The following is a 24638-nucleotide window of genomic DNA, read 5'->3' on the forward strand; positions in this document are numbered from 1 at the left end:
TCATTCATTTAAAACATAGTTACTAGACTTAGACTCGCCTCAGACTCGGCAAGCTGATTTTAGACTTGGACTCGGACTCGGACTCGGCTCAGCAAATTAAAAAACCCAAGAAATTCAGAGATTGTTAAGGATTTAAAGCTTGTTTCATGCAGTCTTTAATAAATAAACCTTAAAGACACAATAACCTCATCAAATGGAAGCTAATTTGATCACATACACAAGTATACATCAAACACATAAGTATAAACACAAATTTTAGCTCAAGGAAACAACACATTTAGATATATATATATTGTCAAATGTATACAAAAATCATGGAATACATACAAAATGAAAATCAAAACTAAACATATAAGGGTATGGCTCAGAGGAGCCTACGTTACTCATCCCAACATTATGGCAAGTCATGCACTGATGTATCTTCAAGTGAGAAATTTATTACTTAATTAGACTTATAGTTTGATGAGGTCGGAGTCCATCTACATAGACCTGATCATATCGATGATGTCCGGGCGGGGCGTAAGTAAGGAGGGGGCAGTGCCTCCAAAGGGGTCAAGGGGTAGCGCACACCATTTCCATAACCACGCAGACCTTCATGGTGCAAAGCATTTTCATATTTTTTTGTGAATCCTAGATGCACATGTCATAAACCAAATAAACATTGAAAGGTTGCAAGTTTTTTTTGTTTTTAAGTTCCTGAAATGGCAAGTCTACCCAACTAGACTTGCCTAGACTCGACAAGTCTGGCGAATCTCCCAAAATCAATGAGGGTGGCTCACCTCGAAACTTGCCGAGTCTAGGCAAGTCCAGAACACTGATTTAAACCTTAAGAGGCAAGTCTTCATGCAATGTCCAAATGCTTCTTAAGTTATCTTCATAGAATGCAAATGCCAATCAAAATATAGATTATGATTTTATGCTTTCCAAAATTACAACATGAAATTTTTTTAAAAATGAAAATAATTCATCAAATTTATAATATCAAACACAATCAACGAATTAAATATTAGTCATTGTAGTATTAATAAAGATCAGGTTTCTTTATAGGGTGCATTAATCCAAGCAGCACTAATGACGAAAATGAGTAGCATCCCACATGGTCAAAAAAATGTCTCAAAGCTGGCTAACATTTAACCATTTTCTCCACTTGATAGTTCACATGGCTAGAAATTAGAAAATGAGATAAGTATGGCCAATGACAAGAATAATTTTATAAGAAAATGCAAACATGTGTCCTAAGATTGCTCAATATGAAACCATGAAAGAGATGGTACAAACCCAATCTATGAGATGTAAGTTCAAGTCTTTCATTTTAACACTTTGCTTCCATTTCTTCTTTCTACAACCTGTATGTTTCTCCCATTTCGAAATGCTCATCCTTGCACCTTTTCCACATTCAATACATTCACAAAGGATTCTGCCATTAACAAAAGAAAACCACACAGATTAACAGAGAAACTGCTGAACTTCATTTAAGGAAACAAATGTAGTTGATGCTTTTCCTTTTTGGTTAATAATTTTTCAGAGTAAACGCTTGCTAAAGCCAAAAATATATGCATAGAAGATCATAAACCATTTGTACTGGGAGGCATATGGAGCAATTTCAGCAACAAATTGAACTGATAACAGAACAGGATGCCTGAGATCGGAGACAGATTATTCACATATAATTTATCCTCCGTGTCTAAGACAATCCACAGCCATAGCATAAGATCATTTAAGTGACATATCCAAATTAAGAAAATTCCCAGATTGACAACATTCATTGGTTGTATTTATGTTTTTGACACAGCTCCTCTCATAAAGCATAGGCATGCTTGTAAGATTTGAAAAGGCAAATTCTTGTGGAATAGGTGAATATGACATGTGGAAAGATATGAAAGATCCTTGCAATATATTCTTTGTATGTACAAGGCTCCTTGATGACTACTTCAGACGTTAATAAGCATATATAGTGTGACTAGAATGTCTATTTCCAACCAAGAAATGGCATTGCACATCCCTTGAAATGTTAGGGAACAACCGTTATGAAACGCATTTACAAATCCATCTATAGCCTACAAAAAAACTTCTGCCAGATTACTGATGCTTAGGATTGTCCTCATATATGTTTCATAGTTCATTTATGAATGATTAAAATTAATTTTAGGGGAATCAAAAGGGCAGATAGAGGGTCTAATAACTTTTAATTTTAATATTTTATTTAGAGAATAACTTGATCTGATCATGTCCAATGCAGTTCAAATCTTGACTGATAGCATGGAAAAATGAAATTAATTTTGATGTCAACAAGATGATGATAAAACTAGATTGCAATACGTGGGATATGGTTTCCTTTCAAACCTCAATGATTATAAGGAAATGCAATGTATATCACTTTGGAAACTGGAGAGAAGGAATTCACATGCTACATATGCAACTGGAGAAGCAAAGCAAATGTTCAATTTTCTAGGTGAATGGCAAACACTTATTCTCTGTATGAAATAAACTGATCAGATTTCTGTTTTATATATCTAACATTTCTCTAGCTTTTTTTCAATGAATAATGTCAGGACAACTAATATAAATAGTACTGAGCCATTACAAGTGATGTCTAGGCAAGTAATACGCCTCCTTGCCATCACACACAACAGCCAGGCGATCTGGAACACTGTAATCCTTAATGTCACTTTTCCTGTCAAGAAAAAAGTGCATCATATTATTAAAAAGACAAGAAATTAAGATGGAATGAAACAATATTTGGTACAACATTAAAAAACCGTTAGAGAAATATAGGTGATCCTTGGGAGTAAAGAATGAAAACCTAGAGTAAATTTGAACAGTACCCAATAAAATTACCTAACTAGAATTACTTTGAAGCAATTAAATCCTACGAAAGCACTTACTTCTTTTCTATATATTGTTTTTGAGTGTCTCCCATCACTGACTGCTCCTTGCATTTGGGGCAGAAATATTCAGCATTATTACAATCCTGTGTACATGAATGAGCACAAATCAGTTTTCATGATCTCAATGCATATAACAAAAAATGAGAGAAGAAACATCTTAGGGAAAGGAAAGCGTGGTAGAAGAAAAAGACACTATTGTAGATGCATTTGCACCTCTAGATGCTTGCAGCCAGTTTTGTCACTCTCAACACAAATCCAAATCTTTCATCTATCACACTGAGCTATTGACATACAAACCCAGGCTGCAGACTGGATTTCCAATATGTTTATGTTGTACTTTGGTGTGTACAATGAGGAAAAGGAAATTCAATATGCAGATGATTGACAGATGAAATCAAAAGAAAATATACATTCATACACCAATAGTTATTATATAACGATATCAAGCATATATATCTTTCAACATCCCTTATATAATCATCATTCTATTACATTCATATATCTCTTCTCTCTAATTGCAGTTAGACATTCACATTACACTTCCAAGTCTTCATATGCATCTGCTCATATATATTCTTCTCATAACATGTTCTACTCATTCTTTCATCTGCTTCATGCATGTATTTTATACATGTTTTTATCTTTCATTTTTCTCCTTATATAGCCTCTTAATGACTCCTTGTAGTGCTTTTTCCTCATAGCCTTCCATAGAAACTCTTAATTGTCATCTTCTCACAGCTTTATCTTACTTTATGATATTTGTAACTTTTATGGCTTATTTAGGAATATAAGAGGTGATTTAAGCTTATTTAAGTACTTTGTTAATCCTTTATGAGTCTAGAAAGGCCCATAATGATATCTGTGGCTCTGATGGAAAACTTGTGACTTGCCACAACTCATGAATCACATACAGAAATGCATCAAATCAAGATGACTCACAAGTCACATCTTGATTGAGTACTTTCCATGACTCATTCAAGTCTATACAAAATGCACCACATTGCTGGAGGTGACTCATGCAATAAAATATCAAACTTCTCTGAAGTGAAAACAAAAATCCGACACTCCCAATTTTTTGTCCCATTTTGTTTTGAATCATGTCTTAACTGTTTTGTCTCTCTTTCCAACCAAGCAAAATTGCAAGAAGTAGATAAGACTTTGGAATAGTTTTAAGGGCTAGCTTGAATATTCAAACATAGTGTTTTCACATGCATATGCATATTTTTTTACATATTTTCAAATATGAAATGGCAAATGTTGAAAATTCAAGGGTGATGCCGCCCTTTTTTGTTTCTCCCCTCCATTCCCTAACCCTATCACATGTTTCATTATATTTTATTTGATCGATGTTCGCCATAACAGTTTTTTTATGAAACCCTACTATTTTTTTTCTATGTAAAACAGCAATGACAAGTTCAAGGCAAAGCAGCAACAAGAAAGACCTTACATGGAAGAATGAGATAGGGGATGATAACAAGGTCAAGGTCTGTTGTACTTCAGAAGTTTTTTATTGATGCACCTGAAGAGACTTGGAGAGAAATGGATGCCCTACTCACTAGTTTTGATATAAAAAAAATAGAAAATAGGGCACAAAAAGCAACGGCAATGGTGATAAACATCAATCATAATTTATCTACAGATTATTTCTTGCCCCACGCAATCATCATCTACTTTCATTTACTAGTGAGACTCCTGACAGTTCTATCCATCTTCTTTCTTCAGCCAGTTTCTTTATTCCATGCAATTTTCCATGAGCATAACCTTTGATTGAAGGTGCTACTTGGAATAAAGAGAAACACCAGGCTAGGATGGCAACAGAAAATTTTGGTACCACAATAATTTGCCTTTCAATGTGACAAGCAGCCATAGTAGAAAGGGTTCATAATTGCATTGATAGTAGCTGATAAGGGGTTAAAGACTCCAGAAACTAGGGATTTGAGTGAAACATTGATGGAGAAGGCCATAAAAAAAACAAAGCTTATTGGCTAATGATTTGAGTGGACCATCGATGGAGGAAGCCATAAAAAATACACAACTTGTGGTTGAAAATTAGAAGAGAATATGGCAAACACAAGGCTACAACGTCTTACCAAATGGATGAACAAATAGTTGAATTAGGGCTCTCCTGAACTTTTTAGTGGCTTCAAGTGGCATATTGATGTTTTTGAAGTCCATAGTTTCCTCGCACAAAGTAAAAAATGCTAAGGCTCCATGCAATCTACTGGATGGGATGATCCAAGAGGTTAAGGTTGGGAATATTGTCCAAATTGTCATTAACAATGCAGCAGCATATCTATCCATAGGGAGACTTATTTTGGAGAGGCATCCCATTGTTTCTTGGACTCCTTATGCTACATATTGCTTGGATTTGATGCTAGAGGACATTGGTAAGACTAGATGGATCAAATGTGTGGTTGAAGACATTAAACAAGTCACCAAATTTATTTTTGAACATGCTTGGGTCCTTCCTTTGATGAGAGAGCATACAAATGGGGAGGAGCTTGTGTGACCAAGAGTGACACGATTTGCCACCCACTTCCTCACTTTGCAAAGCATTGTAGCCACAATTACTTCTCTCAAGCAAATATCCATGACCAATGTGTCATGCCCCCTCCTTAATCATTATATATAGCATAAATGAAACAATTATTATTATTAATTAATATAATATTTATCAACGAATGATTACTTGAAATTAATAAATATTTATTTATTAAATATTGTTATTTAATTAATATTTATTTATTAAATATTGTTATTTAATTAATATGTATTTATCAACAATAATATTCTTGAAATATTTAAATTAATATTATATAACATAAATAATAAACAAATATTACAATCTGTCATGTCACCCATATAAAATTGATATAATAACATTTGACTAACAATGATATATATCTATTTATTTCATTTTTTATCTAGTAATCTAATTATCCTAAGCAGATCGATTTCTAAACTAATGCTAAGCTAATGATTACTAAGAGGCACGATATTAAGATGAAGTGGAGGCATGTTTTAAGACTTGTCTCTAACTCTCAAAGAGACACGACTACTCGGATTGGGAAATACATATAAGTATAGCCTCATACAAGGAATAGGAGGCTACGGAGGTTTGGGGGAGAGAAAAGAGTCTATATGGATTCTGGCCTCACAGAAAAACTAGTACGTATACTGCCAGTTGTATAAATTTCTAATCATAATATCTAAAATAAATATAAGGGACAAGGTGGGGCATATGCAAGGGGGATATCGTCTGAATAAATCAGAACTGTTATTATGTTACAGGCAGTAACATCCCATATATGCTAATACAGGAAGCCCGATAACATTCCTATGCAGAATTTAATAGTGATATAAATATAGATAATAATAATAATATAATTATAATTCTTATAATGTTTTATAAGAACTGCATCTGCAGTAATATATAATGATAATATCTGAGAATAAATAACGTATAGTTGACCAGACAAATAAATATTAGAATAAGTATATACATATATAAATAAATACAAATATATGTATATAAATAATAAATATTAGAATATAAAGATAGAATCCTTAAGTTAATATCAGAAAGAAGAATATGTTTTTCTGTTAAGTCTTCAGTATTTAAGAAGTTGGGAAATGAGATGTTTCCAAAGAGGGGCAGTCTAAATCCAATCAATAGGATGATTCCCAATAAAGGGTGGGGATCAGCGACCCATGAACCTTGAGGGTATAGACCCAAGATAGGTAAGGGCTTGGATCTGTAAACTTTGAGGGAACCTATTGTATTTTGGTCTCTAAGCGCTTTGGTAACATACACGTCCTCTTCTTCATTAAAACTGAAGTAATATCAAGGGTTGACATTTGCATTAAGAATTATGAATGATAAAATTAATTATCTAGTGTGATAGAGTTAATTATCTATTGTCGTAGATGAACAATTTACTTAGTAGCAAATTGATCGATTGAACTATGGAATATCACCGATTCGATTCATGTAAAGATAGATTTGTCTCCTAATCAACTTAGTTTAAGTCATAAGTATATTGAAATAACTTAAATATGGTTAAAAGAAGCCTAAACCTAGTAGGGGACATTACACAATGCTTGAATGGAGTCTCCATATGCCAACAAAGCAGAAGGTGGGAATGCCACAAGAACCTTATTTGATGAGCTATTCATAAAAAATGCAAAGTTACTTACGATAACTAACAATTACAAACATAAACTTTATAGGGAATTATCTATTTGTTTATTTTTTACTTTTAGCTAATTTCATGACAATTTAAAATTTCTTTTCAATTTTTTTGGTGACAGAATATTTGGTCAAGGTTCAACATTTAATGGATGGAGATAGCATGCCAATGGATCACCTCCATAAAGCAATGGGTAGGGCCAAAGAGACCATTCTACACTAATATGAAGTAAACAAAAGAAAATATGAGATCATTTGGCACATCATTGATCACAAATGGACAAACCAACTCCACCAGCCAATGCATGCCTTGGCCTACTACCTAAACCCAAAGGTCTACTTCTCTAATAAATTTACACTTGATGAGGAGGCCATGGCTAGTGACGTTTCATGGATTGATAAGATGGTGCCATATAATGATATTAGAGATATAATTCTTGATGAGTTGGATGTCTGCAAGTGTGCACATGGGGGGCTCTTTTCTTCAGTTCAAGCACAATTCAAAGTAGGTAAAAAAAAACATGTAAATAATCCTTTAATTTTTAGCTTAATTAAAAACTAGAAACGAGAAACTAGAAACTCAGAAGTTTTAACGAGTCTACTTAATTCTTATAATTTTGAAAATGTTTTATTGAAGAATTGTAGTGCTGGCACTCCAAATCTTTAATGACTATCTATTTGTGTTCTGTCCCAACCCTATAGTGCTTATGGGCATGAATGCAACTAAAGCCTATTGAGAGCATCCACACAAAGAAGAGAAATATGTTGACCTGTGCACAACTCAATGACCTTGTCTTCATCTTGTGTGTCGTTCACCTTTAAATCAAAAAAGTGGAGTGTACTATCATGATGCCATCAACTTGGATGACATCAATCCTTTTATTGATTGGGCTATTGAAGAACATAATGATATCTCATTTTGTATTAAAGATATTGTTGAATTGAAGAGACCAACATTAGAGGTGGATGCATTAGAGGAAAAAAACATTTTTTAAGAAACAATTAGTCCTCATGTTGATACCAACTTAATACCAACTTGCATTCTAGTTTGAGGCCCAAAAAATTGAGTTACAATAGGAGGGGAAAAAGGAGGATGTAGATTGTATTTGGCTGTGTTTGACATGTATAACCAGCTGCACTGTTGTTATACAATTATTATTTATATTTATGTAGTACTACAATGTATTGTTTGACTTTGAAACTTTGAAATTTCAAATTTTGAGCATTTAAAGGTCTATGAATCATATAATGTTTGAATTATAACAATTTTATGATCATATTAATCTTTTGTTTTCTCTAAATAAATTAATTTGTTTTTTTTTTCCCGAGTTCCTAGACTAAGGCAAATTTTTGGGCTGCCAAATCTGCATTATCAACCTATGATGTGTGGTACGACACAACCTCCTATATATTGTATAGTCAACATTGTACCCTTAATCATCTATGCAGTAACATTGAGAATTTTGCAGCGAGGTTAGATTTACTCATGTTTTATGCCAACATTCTCCCCAAGCCTGAAATATTGTCTCATCCTCAAGACAACCTGGTGAAATTCTTGTAATTGGCCTCCTTTTTAAATGGCTCGCTCTTCTCTACTTGTACATCCGGGTTCCTTGGGCTTGCTACTTCTTGCTCCTAGCCTTACTCTTCCCTCCTTTCTAGCAAGCCTTCTATGGTATAGAGCTTGCTTTCTTCATCTACTCTACCATTTTCCACATGCCTTTTGTCTACAGTACCACCAATACTTCGTTTTCACAACATTTTCTTCTTACCTCATATGCAAGAAGGGTGATGACTTCTTTTATCTTCTACAACACATCATTTAGCATCCTATCCACACTAGAAATTGAACATTCAACAAAAGTCCTACGTTATTGCAGCCCATGTCCTTGTATTTACTCTTTGTTGTTGATGAATGTATGAGGTTTTTGCACTGGATGCAAGGGTCCAATAGAAGAATTTAATCCATAGGTGCTCAACGATATTTTTTATGGCCACTGAAATGTTTGTTCACATCCTTCTAGGCGTCTCTTTCGATTAGAGCTTCCCTCATACTCTATGATTATGTCTAAGTATCCTTCTTCCTTGATAAACCTCATCTTGTTAATAATGGTTGCACTTTCCATCTAGGTACATTACGCTTGTCAGTATACCAACCACCATGCCACCATTACCAATAGGATGCAATAAAGAGCCTCTAACCTCAAATCTTCCCTCCCAAATGCTCTTTCCATTTGTTGTAGGTATGCTACAATATCACCAACTCTTGTACATCTGGGTGTTTTATATGTGATATTCCCCTTTTTATCTAGTATCCTATCATATTCTCCTCCTATGTTATTACTTCCACAGTATTGCTACTTTTTGACTTTTGAATCTTCCCTAAGCATAGTATTTTTCTCATTTTCCTCTCTGATCCTTCCAATACCCAGGTTTCTGAAGCATCTTCTGAGTTCATGATTGATTCTCCACTTTATGCAACTATATCTTCCTCTGAGTTAGGTTCTCCATCAACATTACTTCTAGGGCTTCTAACTGCTATATATATTCCTCTATTTTTTCTATCATCACTCTCTTATCATCCTCACTAGCATGCATTTCTTCCACATATACCTCAGTGAATCCAGTTCCTAAAGGTAAGTGTACAATCTTCCCATCTCCCTGAAAGATGATTTGTAATCTGTTTTAAGAAAGAAACATCAAAGGCAAATTGCAAAATGCATCACATTTAATCAGACACAAAAGAGCTACAAGTGTAAATTACTCACCCAGCTACTTTTATCTGTGGGATGCCAAGCCCTTTCACACATGCTACAGAATTGTTTGAACTTGTATGCCTGCACTAGCAACAGATCACTCAGTAGAATGCAGAACACAAAAACCATTCTATGAGAGATAAATACCAAAATCAGCACAGATACAGAGTATGATTTGACATTGTACTACCAATATTCTATTTATTTAAGAAACGAAAAATTCATTGAATTCTAACAAGTCTTTGAACAGTATGTACAAATGCAGCCAATCTAAGAGGAATCATTTTTTAGTTTCATACGTAATTTTAAAGGAAATGTTTTACCACAGCTACAGAAAACTATTTTATTTACACCTTTATGCTGCATGACCTGCAAATATTATTCCCAAAATTAGGAATGATAACACATTCAATAGAATCTTGCAAGAGAAACCTTCTCTAGAAAAGTATTATGGTGGTCTAGTATTCATAATACTTAAGTAGAATATACTTGTGTTGAGACTATCAGTACTGGAAACGAGTTTTATTTAGAAGCTATCACAATTATTTGTCATAATAGAGGAGGATCATAAACTACATAGACTAATGTGAAAAAAAATTGGAGAACTCAGATTAAAAACAGTTCAAGGTCATTGACATGGTCTGCCAGCCAGCTCACAATGCTTTACTTATAAAATTATAAATACAAACAATCTTGAAGCAATATCCAAGACTAAGGCACTGAGCAATAACTTTTGAGTTTCCTTAGAATGGAGTAATATGATGAATTTTCAATCCCACTTTCCAGCTAGTTTGTTTATTTTTTTAAATTGCCAGCAATTCCACTAATTTGTTTTTTTTAAGTTTCCAACATTTATGATTTTTTTTCAATCAAAATTCAAACAAATAAATGCTGATTGAATTTATTACTACAGCCAAAATGACACCAATAATGGTGAATGAAATATTCACAAGATATTGAGGCCAAGCCAATAAACAATGGATTGGAAGAATACAGTCACATTTCTGGCCAGACAATCAACAGAGACAAATCAAGAATTTTTTTCTTTAACACAGCAACTGCTGAACAGCGGAGGATTGCACAACTTCTTAAGTTTCAGCACAAGATGCTTCTGGACCCCTATTTGCGAGTCCCACTTTTCAATGGGGCAACACGTGACAATCTGTGGCAAGACAACACTGGCAAGTGTGCAAAGAAAATGGAATGTTGGAAGAGTCGATGGTTATCAGTTGCAGGGAGAATAACAATGCTTAAGGCTGTTATCGCTGCTATTACAATTTGCATGCTTTCGTGTGTAGAACTAACCAATGGCATGGCGCAGAAACTCTCCTCCCAACAACGGAAGTTTTTGTGGGAGGGATCAAATGACAAAAAAAGAATCCCATTGGTGGCTTGGGATGAGGTTAAAAAGAGCAAACATGGTGGCATTGGTGTTCAAGACATTCAAATACAAAATATAGCCTTGGGAGCCAAGGTAGTCTGGAGGATGTATAGGAATCCTAACATCATGTGGTGCCAAGTGTTACAAAACATATACCTGGATGAGGAGAATCCCAGTAGAATCTTGACGATTGCCAACCCCCCACACAAATTCTCTAAATGGAATTTCATCTCCAAGTGCAGAAGTTTAGTCACAAACCACTTAACTTGGAAAATCAAAACGGAAGAGAAGCAACTTTCTAGCACGATGCATGGAATGGTTACAGGCCCCTGACTTCAATTCACAGATTGGATGGCATACACCACTTAAACAAAAAAGTATATGCTAGCAAGGTGTATGACCATATGAAGGCTCAATGGGTCGACAGTGTGGCAACTTTCAAGTGGAAAAGTTTTTAAGTATAGAGTGCAGAAGAATTCTAAGAAAGGAATTGGACAATTGTCAAACAATTCTCTCCCTTGGAGAAGACAAAATAATTTGGTGTGGCACCAAATCTAGCGAGTACATGACAAAGATTGGGTATGAAGTTGCTTCAGGGGAAGATGAAGCCTGTGTGTGGGCGGCTGAACTATGTTGGAATCTGAATGTACTTCCAAAGGCCTTCGCTTGCACAACGTTACACAATCATACTCTTACAGGGGACAAACTACTATAATGGGCTTTTCAAGACCTTTTCAATGCACCCCATGTAAGTCCCATAAAAAAATGGCGGATCATTTGTTTGTACAATGTATAGTTGCTCAAGCGTGCTGGTCCAAATTTAAAGGTATGATGGGTTGGCAAGGCCCTCTACCCAACAACATTCGAGATATGTTTTCTTGTTGGTCGAGGCTGAAGAATGGATTGCTATGCGCCGGTTCGTGGCAAGCAACTCTTGCAATGATCATTTGGCAAATATGGAAGGAAAGGAACACTAGAATTTTTAGGGAAATCAAATCTCCATTAGACAGGATTTTGAACAAAATTGAAATCAGGATCAATGAACACCAGAACACAAAAGTGACCAAAAGGAAGTGTAAGAAATTCTCTGATTGGGACAACAAAATGACAAATGTATGGAAAAACCTCATCCCACCCAAAGGAGATTTTATCAAGGCCAAAAAGGATAGGAGCTCTACTAGATGGGAGCTTCCTGCATTGCATAGGCTGAAGCCCAACTTCGAAGAAGCATCTAGGGCCAACCCAAGTGCTTCTGGAGCAAGTTATATCATAAGAAATTGTTTAGGAAAGCTTGTATGGGCAGGTTCGATCAAGCTACCAATGGAACAAATAACAATGCAGAATTTGCGGCAATCTACGAAAGACTTAAAATGTACAAATGTAATGTCCCCTACCAGGTTTAGTCCTGTTTTAACCAGAATGAATCCATCTCAACATACTTATGACTTAAACTACATTGACTAGGAGACAAAACCATCTTAACCGGAATTCAATCAGTGATAACATAACCTTCTTCCTGATATTGAATTAATAATTCAATCAAATTTATAATCTCACATTTATTTGTTAATTGAAATTACTGTTTCTGTATATAGATATATATATTTAAGTTCAGATAGTATTACGTTTTACTGCAGAGTAGTTTCTAAAGATACTGTATTAATTATAATTATTATATTAATTTCTATTATTGTATCAATACCATATTTATAACCCTTACTTAGTTCTTATTCAGATTTGAGTATATATATACATAAATTAATTAATTAATTAAAATTACCAATAATTTATGTATTTGCTAGTTACTTATTCTATAGATTATTAATATTACTACTGCTTTAAAATATTAATTATTAATAATATATTTAATGGTTGGTAAAGACAGACAGATCTGACATGCGTCAGATCTGGTCTCCCGATATGTATATAAATTGAAATAAAACTCATACGTATTGTAGTCTATAATAATATTACTATTTAATTCTGCATACAAACATTGTATCGGGTTTCATATATTAGGCATACGTATCAAGCACATCCCCTATGCATACCACCTAGAACCAAGATGTAACTGGCTGGAACTTCATAACAGTTCTGAACTGATCTGATCAGATTAACTACACTAATGCCCAGTCGTCTGTATATCCTGCATATTCGTGCCCCTCCCCCCTTCCCCCACCTTGACGGAGTGGATTGATGGCCTTCTTGTATCTTACAATTACAAAGGGATGGACTTCTTCATATGCGATGAGACACCTCTTTTACTAACAACCTTCTTCATAACAGATCATGCCTTTTGGTTTATTGATTTAGTTAGTTGTGCAATCACTGCCACTTATCATTAATAACTCTTGTTTGATTGTAACCCTTGTGCCATTTCTAATTATTGATTTATTTAAATCAATGCCTCAATAATATCAATCCTTTCTTATTGATAATTGAATAATTATTCAACTGCTGCCATCTAATCATAGTCGTTGACTTATATTAGGCTTGATAAATTATTATAGATAGCTAATTGTCTTCATGTCATCGTTGTTTGAGGCATAGAAATTGATAGATGGGGTTGACTAGTCTTCATCGTCTTATTTCCCAAACAATTGCTGATTGTATGTAGTCACGGCTTCTCATACTTTATGAACTGATCGGACTATGTGATGTTTCCCTTGTATGTTGTTTGTCGCAGTTTATCAAATTCCCGAATAGAGGTGTGCGTCATTGTTCCTTGGTGTGTTGCACTATGCTTTGGATCATGCCCTGTTAATATTTTTGATAACCACCTGAAAGAATAGAGATCCATTCCAAGCCTCCTATTGCTTTCTTAGGCTTATTGTTACTTGTTAGTCTTTGTTCTATAATCATCCTTATGCATCCATAATATATCTTGAGAATATCAATCATCGGTTAGTGTTTATTTTATTTGAATATTTGAAAGATATTATTAGTAATAAATATTAATAAAGATATTATTAGTAATAAATATTGATAATAATATTTAATAAATAAATAAATATTTGTTGGTAATATATATATTAAATAATATTAATAATTACTTAATTTAGGATATATATATATGACAATCAAGGAGGGGACATGACAACAAAGCTCACAACCTAAGCAATATATTGAAGGGGATTCCTCCATAGTAATCAAGGCAATCATATCAAAAAAAGCCCCAAGCTAGAAATTCAAAATGTGGATAGATGGTGTACGAGCCTTGGTGGAAGGAATTAGCAATTACATGATAAAACATATCTATGGGGAAGCAAATACTGTCATTGATTTCTTATCTAATTGTGCCATCAACCAGACCGCCTCCACCATAGTCTCGGATAACCACCTTTCCTAGCCGTCCCTACATGTGTGATAACCAAAGATGAACCAAGGTCTAACTAATTTCCAAGATTCCCAAATTGATGGTCAAGGTACAAATGAAAGAGGAAAGACTACTTGCAATGCACAAACGTTGTTTGGATGAAACGTCTAGTAGAAAGAACATCACTGAAACGACGTATTGGTGGTGTTTGGTTTTCCCATCTTTACACAACGAGATTCAATTGTCAAGTCCTCATTTGGACACTAATGGCAATGTCTCAGCACTATAATATCAGCTAGAGACAAGCATTACTCACAGTTATTGTGACATTGCGAGTGCTTCTAAGACAACAAGTATGAGGGAAGAAGAGTTCATTTCAATACTGGAATGCACGTGCTACTGTAATCCAAGATCGGTAGTGGATCAATTGAAAGAAGTTTTCATGGTCAAAGCCAATGTGGAGGAAGGTTTTGTAAGGAAGATTATCAATGACTCGGTCTTGGTCAACACTCATACACACAATGCAAATCTGTTGGAGAAGTTGGTCTATAACATCTCATGCACCTATCAACAGAATTGTTAACCCTGGATTAAGAGCCCCAATGATTACTATCCTCCAAAGCCTTAAGAAGAAGCCAACAATCAAGCTGGCAATGCTATCTGCATTTTCACAACACTAAAAAACAACAAAATGTATGACACCATAGCAATGATGTAGGATGGATTATCAAGGAACAATATTTAGACTTACTCATATTTCATCAACTTCAATGAAAATCTCCTTTTTCCAGCTGAGATCGAGCAAACCCAGGAGGTCATTGAGGGCATTAGAATCCTAGTTTTCAGCCTCTGCAGCTAGAACTCTATGTAAATTCCATTTTCATGTTAATATAAAGGGAGCTACCCCCTGGTAGCAATTTACCTAAAAAAATATTCACAAGATTATTGAAAAGCATTGCTTAAACAATTGTTAATGAAGTTCAAATAACATAAGAACCTAGCATGGGTTGAATAGCTGAATTTGACACATCCATAGTGTTGCAACTCCTTTTTGACAGTTTGAATAATTCTTAATAGGTGCTTTGCAAACATGGCAACAGTGGCTCCAAATAGCTGCAACCTCTTCATAATATTTACTAATTCCTCGTAAACCTACCATCCCCATTTTGGGGACACATGAACCCACTAACTCCTCAGCGCCACCTAATATGTAGTCCTCCTCTTTTTTGAGATCTAACATCCCTTTTTTCAGTTGCTGCGTTGGCCTTTGACTTTCCACATCCCCATCATATCCTTGTGCTACCTTATGAGAAGATATGGTATCTTTTTTTAAGATTCTTAGACACTTTTGGGAAGTGTGGTTGGATGCATAGGGTCCCATAACCTCCCTTATGCTCCAGCAAATGCCTCTGCTTTGTCTCACAACTGCCTTCTAGAGAAGCAGCTCTCAAACAACTTTAGCTTTCAAATTTAAACCAACCCCCTCCTTCCCTTTTGCCATGGCCTCGCTTAGGACCATTTTTGCTTTATATGGAGGTGGCAGCCAACTTCTAAATGGTACGATTAGTTTATTTTCTTGACCAGCAATAAAATAACAATAATTCTGATTATTCAGAGAAAGCACAATTATCCCTACAAAAAATAGTTAAATATTAATGTTTTTTGTATTCTTCAAAAGTCAACACAAATTCCTAAATTAGCACATATTTGACCCATGTATGAAGCCAATGATGAAAACAAAAAGTTTCCATTTTCCAATCCCTAAATAAACTGTGAGGGTTTTCATCCTTAGGGTAAAAGCTACACCAAAACTCAATGCTCTCCAAAATGAGGGTTTCTGAAAATAGATAATGAATTGAACGCATCTATTTCTCCAATAATTGTTCATTTTTATAAAAAAAATTAATCCAACCAAGTAACTAATATTCATCTTTTTCCAACTTATTAATATTCATCTTTATACTTATTACTTTTAATTGAATATTCATCTTTTTCCAACTTATAAATATTAATTACCTTTTATGTAACTAATATTTCTTTTAATTGAATATTCAACTTTTTTTCCAGCTTATAATTCTTATTTCCTTTTAGCCATTTATCTAATAATCACTTTTCAATGTTTCACCCATTTAATAATAATAATACAATGCCATTTTTCCAAAGTTATAATTTAAAGTACCTTTCTAGACGGCTTGATAAATTATTCTTATAAAATTCCTCTATTAAATCCCCCACAAAGCCTACAGGGAATAAAAACAGGCTTTGGGTCCTCTTAGTTTGCAATAGGGAACATTACATACTTTCAAGTTTCAATAGAAAATAGTTCAGGTTTCAACTTCTAATTTTAGTTGGGTTTAAGATGAAACCTTGTTGATGAGGGAATTTTATTGCAAAATACTTAAGCACAATTTTGTAGGTAGTTCCTTGCAACAAAAAGTGCTTGAACTAGACATCCTGAAACAAAAGCATTTGTTAGGAGTTCTAAATCCTAAAGAATGGCACAAAATGGCACAAATAAATCAAGAAGACTTTGCTAAGATGCTTTGCAATGTCCCCTTCCATAAAGTAGTCGGAAAATGACACATTTAGCCTAATTTATTCCATAAGCTGATTTCCGACAATATCAGAGAATAATTTAACTAATCTTTAGAGAAATATAGGTAAAAAAAGCCGACAAATATCATATTTGTTCATTATTCCACTTGAAAAATAGTTATATTATTATATTATAACTAATTTTAAATCATTATTATATTATTTATTTATTTTTAACACATAAAAAGCAGTCATTATCAAATAAGGTAGATTACAATCATTTGTTTTTTTGTTTTTTTTTTTTAAGTTATGTTAAGTGGAGCATCGTTTTCTTCATCATTTCCCCCATCTTCAGTTGTTCCGCCCTGTGCTCGTGATCTCGATGTATGCCTAGTCCTATATAGAGGACGAGGACACTGAACCAAAGGGGGGGTCCTCTACAATAACAAAGAAATGGGTTAAATTCAAAACATTTTTTTTTTTTTGAAAAAAGGGGTAAAGATTTATTCAAAAATCACAAAAATACAAAGAACAGGGCTTAGGCCCACCAAGACATCAACAAAAACTAAAAGGATCTTAAAAGAACCACCAGCACCACCACTACAAAGTCCAATGACCATAGCATTAGATCTGACCGTCGGATTTCCAATGATAATACCTTTTCGGAAAGCCCTCAGAAAGATGATGTGGCACAAAATATACCAAAAACTAGGCTCATCCGAAGTCTCAGAGGGCCTCAAAAATGACAATGAAAAGGAAACAAACATAAAAGGGAAAATGATCCTACACCACTGGGTGCTCTTATATCATCCTGTCTTCTAGCATTAACCTGTCTAAAGTTTTAAGATAATCAGGAGGTAGACCATCCCTTCCACTAAAATCCCAACCATCAACATGCTCTGAATCCCACTTGACCAAACAATCAACCACTCTATTCCGCTCCCTGGGAATATGACAAAAGGAGACAATTCCAATGTATTACACAGTTGTAAAATTTGTCTGACCACAGAAGCTAATTGCCAACTCACATCATTCAAATTTTGTTTGTTCAACATGCCCACAACAATCTGAGAATCCGACTCACAAATAATCTTCCTCCATCCTAAAGAACAGCCTCGCTCAACAGCAATCTTAATAGCTAGGGCCTCCATAAGATTGTTAGAGTGCTGCCCAATATAAACTGCACAACCATCATCACCTCTACCTATACCTCCAATACCTGCATGTCCAGGATTCCCACAGGAAAAGCCATCTGTATTAATTTTTAAGATTCCCACTGGAGAGGGAAACCACCTTCCATCTCTACTTATCCAATGCTTCGCATGTCGAGATCTATTTCCAAAAGCACAGTTCATTTTAATGTTTTCCAATTGCAGATTCCTTACAATAGCATAATCACTCGGATCAACATTTTCAGACAAATTGCACTTAGCCGAGATTGTCTCCTAAAGCCTATTAACTATCTTCTGCCACAACTGAGGACTCCCTATATGTGAATCACAAAAGACCCTTCGATTCCTTTCCAACCACAAATTCCAGATAATAAGGGCTGCCCCAATAGCCCAGGCCACTTGAAGAAAAGAGGTCTTTGTTGGGGGTCTGCCCAAGCTATCCCAAAAGTCAATTAAGGAGGTAGCATGAAAAAGAGCATGTCGCCAAGCCTCCCGCCACTTGTGTCAAATCTCCCTAGAGAAAGGGCATAGAAAAAACAAGTGGGAGCAGTCTTCCTCATTATGCATACAAAGATAACAGATAGATGGTCCTTGGAAGCCTCTCTTACGAAGATTCTCCCACGTGAGGCATTTCTTCTAAGCAACCAGCCATAAGAAAAAATAACATTTCGGCCAAGAGAAGCTATTCCAAACCTTCTTCCACCAGGGAACATCCGTCAGGCCATGCAATTGCCTATCAAGCTGAGCATAACCTTCAGCAACAAAAAACTTGCCTTTTGGGTTAGGACCCCAAGCCAAAATATCTCTCTCCTTGAGGGAACTACATAACCTACCCTCCAAGATATTAACCAACACCACATGATCTTCATCCGAGCCACCCAAGGGCCATTCAAAAGGATCCTTCCAACAAGTCACCTCAACCTGTCCAATGCACCTAACCATTTTAAAATTCTCCACCTTAACCCATCCAGCATCAGTGAAAATGTTGCAAAGAGGCTGACGCTGTGGATAACTAGAAAGAATAGGAGGATGACCATCCCAAGAGTCCTGCCAAAAAAGAGCTTTAGAGCCTCTATTACAAATCCAGAAAAGCCCATCTTTAATAAGTTGGGCACCTTTTTTAAGAGTATCCCAGATACAAGAGCCCCTGCCCACTAAACTAAGACGAGGCACCTCATGAACATTAGCACCAGGGAGATACTTGTGAGTTAAAATCTTGGCCCAGTCCTAATCCTGACTGTTACACCACCTCCAATACAGCTTAGCCACCAAGGCCTTGCTAACCAAAGCAATAGATCTAAGGCCAAGACCCCTAGCATGTCTCGGTCTACAAACAGAGTCCCATTTAACTAAACTCCACTTAAAAGAAAGAAAACTACCAGACCAAAGAAATTGACGGGAAAGAGCATCGAACTCTCTCACAAAGATGGAGGGGGGAGCCTGCACAAAAACACCTATAAATGGGAAGCGTTTGCACCACAGTCTTCAAAAGAATCACTCTTCCAGCAGAGGATAACCACTTGTAAGTCCAATGATTAACCTTGCAACGAAATGTATCCAAAATTCCTTGCCAAAAATCTTCACATTGAACCCCCAAATCTAAAGGAATCCCGAGGTACAACAAAGGAAGGGACCCCGTCTCAAATCTGAGGATCCTGGCAATCCTATTCTAAATAAACTGAGGGGTATTAAAGAAATATATGGATGATTTATCTTCATTAATTTTCTGACCTGAGGCTTTGCAATAGATATCCAAAGCTCTCCTGAAATCCACTGTCTCGTTGATTCTGGCCCTGCCCATCAAACCTGTGTCGTCCACAAACTGAAGATGAGAGTAGGGAGGTAGAGCATTGCTCCAACTCCGGCCCTGAATAAGACCATGTCTCACCTGGGAAGTGAGAAATCTGCCAAGACCTTCAGCCATGAGAATAAATAAATAGGGAGATAAAGGGTCCCCTTGCCGAAGCCCCCGCGAAGCGCTAAACAATTCTAAGGGTTCCCCATTAATAAGAAATGAGAAAGAGGTAGAAGTCACACAACTAAGAACCCAATTCACCCACTCTTCTCCAAAACCAAAAGCCAAAAGGATCTTCTGTAAGAAATCCCAACTCACCCTATCATAAGCTTTGGCCATGTCAAGTTTAATAAACATAGCCTTCTCCTTAGAGGAAGCCATCAAATGAATAGCCTCCATTGCTATCACAACTCCATCAAGGATCTGTCTTCCATCAATGAAACCACCTTGCTCCTTAGAAACCAAAGTGCAAAGGAGAGGTTTGAGTTATTCAGCAATCAATTTAGTGATTATCTTGTAGACAACATTACATAAAACAATAGGCATGTACTGATCCAAGCTATTAGCCCCCTCCTTCTTAGGAACGTAGAATTCATAGATTTGAACGTTTGTTTATTCCTATGAGAATCCTGAACCACATCTAGAAGATCATACTTTATAATCTCCCAAAATTCTTGAAAAAACTCAATAGGAAACCCGTCAAGGCCAGGAGCCTTGCCTTTTTTCATTTGAAACACAACCCCCTCAAGTTCAGACAACAAAATGGGGGGCTAGAGAGCATCATTCATTTCAACAGAGAAGCGGGGGAATACAGTTCAAGATGGCCCTCTCTTCCACCATAGCTTCAGGATCCTCTTTGGTAAACAAATTAGAAAAAAAACTGACAGCTTCCGTGGCAATTTCTTCTTTAGATGAAAGATGAACCCCTTCTGAAGATATGAGAGAGGTAATAGAGTTACCATACCTCCGAGCCTTAACAAAATTATGAAAAAAAGCAGTATTTATATCACCTTATTGGAGCCAATCAACAAGAGACTTTTGTTTCTAGAAAATTTCCTCACGCAACTCCCACTCTTCTAAGTCCTTTAGAGCAAGGGACTCGGCCATACTGAGCTCCACAGTCATCCCTTGATCCCTAATTTGACGCGTAACCTCATCCAGCTTGGATTGAGCTACCATTCTGTGTCTATGCAAATTCCCGAAACATTTTTTATTCCACCTCTTCAGCCTGTATTTCACATGTTGTAATCTCTTCCCAAAGGTGTGCATAGCCCACCCATGGGTAGGCACCCCTTCATACCACCAATCAACCATAAGATCCCTCAACGACTGATCACGAAGCCACATCAATTGAAATTTGAAAGAGGGATTTTTGGAGGTTCTAAAAGATGTAATAGAAAGCTTAATAGGCCAATGATCAGAACCCCTCCAATCAAGAATTTCTGAACTGGTGGACCACCTATCATGCACCCAATAGTAGGAAACCAAAAATCTATCAAGCCTTTCAGAGATAGCCTCAACACCACTCCTCCTATTATTCCATGTAAAGACACCATTAATTGGCTTCACATCAATGAGATTCAAGAGACCAATATCATCTCTGAGAAAATTTGAGGAAGGATCAAACCTAAATAACCCACCTCGCTTTTCCTTCAAACTAGTACCGGCATTAAATCTCCAGCCAAAATCCAAGGGAGAAAAGGATCTTGAGCCCGATCAAGATTGATGTGAGCCCAAAGATGTGACTTACCCACAAGATCAGTAGGAGCATAAATATTAGAGAAGAGGCATCTTTCTCCAGTCTCAAAGCTAGAAGCGACCATAGAAATGGAAGACCTGCTAGAAAACCACCACAAAGGGGAAACTTTCCTCGAGTTCCAGAAGCAAGCAACCCCCCCTGAACTGCCATGAGCACTCACTCCCTGCCAAAGGCCTTGGGGCCAAACATGCAAAGCACAACTGGACAAACCATCCACTGAAAGCTTGGTTTCCTGAATAAAAACAACATCAGGAGACTCAAAGTCAATTAATCTACGAACAGCCTTTTGTCTAGGGATGTTGTTCAACCCCCTTACATTCCATGAGAGCACAATCATTAATGTGGTTGAGAGAAGTGGGAATCAATGGGCTTCACAGATCCCGACTCAACCAAAGTATCACCAATAAGCTTAACCTTTCCCTGATCCATTTTTCGTCCACTCCTTAAAGGTTTGTCTAAAGAACCCTTTTTGAGGGTCTTCTGCTGCAAGCCTAAAATAGGCGGGGCTTTGTTACTCTTCACAGAACCTGAGGCCACTATAGTGGAATGAGGAGTAGACGCCATGACCACTGCACCTTCAGGGACCTACGAGCCACTAAGATCTCTGTTGTCCTGAACATGGGAAGGCAAATCCATAACCATTTGAACATCCTGTTGATTCTCCAAAGATAGGGCCCGACCCTCTTTCTTGGAATCCCCATCCAGCACCTCATGCTGGAATTGGGCACCCAAGGACATTTCAACTGGAACTCCTTCCTCTTGGACCAAATCCTCTAGAACATCAAACCTATTTAGGGTGACATCATTTTGCCTATCCAACTAGGTTCTCTTCTTTCCTTTGTCTTTACTCCGAGGTTTGACAGGAATGAAGCCATCTTTATCAACAAGACCATTAGGCATAGGGGCTTTCCCCTTATCTTCCCCCAGAACAAAGTGAGGAGGATCGGAAACAGCCAATTTAGAAGATTTATTTCTAGGACATCTCCGCTGTAAATGACAATATTCATGAAAAATTTTGCATCTAAATGGTAGGGTCTCATAGTCCAATTGTTGGATCCAAGAAGATGTCCCCAAACAGATTTCCATAAAAGTCTGGCAAAGGATTATTTAAATCAACTTCTACACATATACGAGCGTAGGAAATTACCTTTCGATCTTGAGTTTGTGAAGCCGAACCCACAGGTTTACCAAGAAGTAGTGAGATTGAATGAAGAATATCTTCTCTCCAAAATTCCAATGGAAGCCTCAGTAATCGGATCCACACGGGCACAAGAGAAGGAAACTCCTCAGCAGAATTAAAGCCAATATGCCAAGGTTTGATAAAGAGTCCCACCTGGTTGAAAAAATAAGGGCCGCCCTCAAAAGACCTGTTCCTATCTGCCAAGTTGGAAAAAATAACCAGAAAATAGTTATTGGCTGCCATAAGTAGGTCCATGTCTCCTTCAGGATTCTAGACACAGCGTGCCCAAGACTCTAAAATACATATAGAGAGGGCGAAGAAAGATAAATTTGCATATGAGAGCATGATTACACCAATATTCAACATCCTCCGAAATTCGCTCAGGTTGAATAACCAGAACTGGACGATCTTGGGATCTCTCCAAACAACCATTCACCTTTTTCATGCGAAAAGGCTCTTTCAAAGAAGAGATGCCTGCCCCTGATTGGGAATGACTAATGTGTTCCTTTCCACATGCATGCATCAAATGAGACAGATCTGCCATATCCAGATCTCCAGAGATCATCTGAGAAGAGGATAATCCTCTATTCTCCATGGACCCAGAGAAAATAACAAAAGAAGAAAAAGAAGAGGGGTGGAAAACCCAATCCCAAAACCCCACACACCCCCAACGGCAACCCAGAGCAGAAGAAACAGAAAAGGGTTGCAAAAAAACCCTGCGGCAGCCCAAAAAACCCGACCACGAGCAAGCAAAAACCGGCCCCCACCAGGCAAGAAACACCCCCCCCCCCGCTCGCGGAACGAAGCAAGCAGAGCGCGGGACACAGGCTAGGGCGTGTCGGCCCTAGCACGACACCCACGCAAACGCAGAGCCATCATCCATTCACCATTCTAAGCTAGTACTAATTATTATTCCTTTCAACGAGTAGAACATTCAAATCAATCATTATTATATTATGATATTGTAATTAATATTAAATTATTATTAAGATATGATCATATTGTTATGTTTTGATATATTCTTGTTATTATATTTTTATAAATCCATTAAACTCTTTACCAAAAAAAAATGTTTTTAGTACCAAATTATTATTATATTTTTATATTTCTATTGAACTCTTGACAAAAGAGAGCGCATTGTTGTTATATTATCATATCATTATATTTAAATTTTATATTCTCATTCTTATCCTTAGAAAAAAGTGGATTTAATGTAGGGACACCTTCAATCCCCCATAATTAATAATATTGTTTCTTATCTATTATTATACTAATATTTTAGCATATTATATATTTAATAACAATGTAGAAATATTTTTTGATTTTATATATTTTTATTAAGAATATCAACATACTAATCTTGTAATAAAAATTATCTAAAATTTAAAAAATAATAAAATAGTTTTTTTTTGTTTTTCATGCATTTAAGTGTCACAAACACGTCAAAATGAATGCTTCTAGTTTTTATTGATAGAAGTTTCTGCATCCATATGTGATGGTAATATGCCTTCAATGTAATTAATTAAACAAAGGTATCCAATAAAGAAAATTTTATGCATTTTATAAAGGTGCTTTAATGAAATATTTTAAGTAGAAAATTAAAAAGTCCCTTCAAGAAAGTTCCAAGGAAAATATAAAAGAGGATTTGAGAGCTCATTTGCTCATGC

The 24638-nt window shown here is 36.1% G+C and overlaps 1 protein-coding gene across 7 annotated transcripts in view; it reads right to left on the minus strand.

Moving 5' to 3' along the window:
* The window catches only part of LOC131047862 (histone-lysine N-methyltransferase ATX4), a 108925-nt gene that overhangs the window by 63116 nt on the left and 21171 nt on the right, over window positions 1–24638 (minus strand). For 6 of the 7 annotated variants that reach the window (XM_057981649.2, XM_057981652.2, XM_057981650.2 and 3 more), the window contains 4 exons: window positions 9846–9914; window positions 2886–2971; window positions 2585–2674; window positions 1279–1417 (listed from right to left, as the gene is read on the minus strand). In XM_057981649.2, the coding sequence (XP_057837632.2) occupies window positions 1279–1417; window positions 2585–2674; window positions 2886–2971; window positions 9846–9914 (384 nt within the window). The remainder of the gene's footprint in view (window positions 1–1278; window positions 1418–2584; window positions 2675–2885; window positions 2972–9845; window positions 9915–24638) is intronic. The other variant, XM_057981654.2, reaches the window with a different exon arrangement.

Source organism: Cryptomeria japonica, chromosome 3, assembly GCF_030272615.1.
Source record: "Cryptomeria japonica chromosome 3, Sugi_1.0, whole genome shotgun sequence".
Taxonomy (NCBI): domain Eukaryota; kingdom Viridiplantae; phylum Streptophyta; class Pinopsida; order Cupressales; family Cupressaceae; genus Cryptomeria; species Cryptomeria japonica.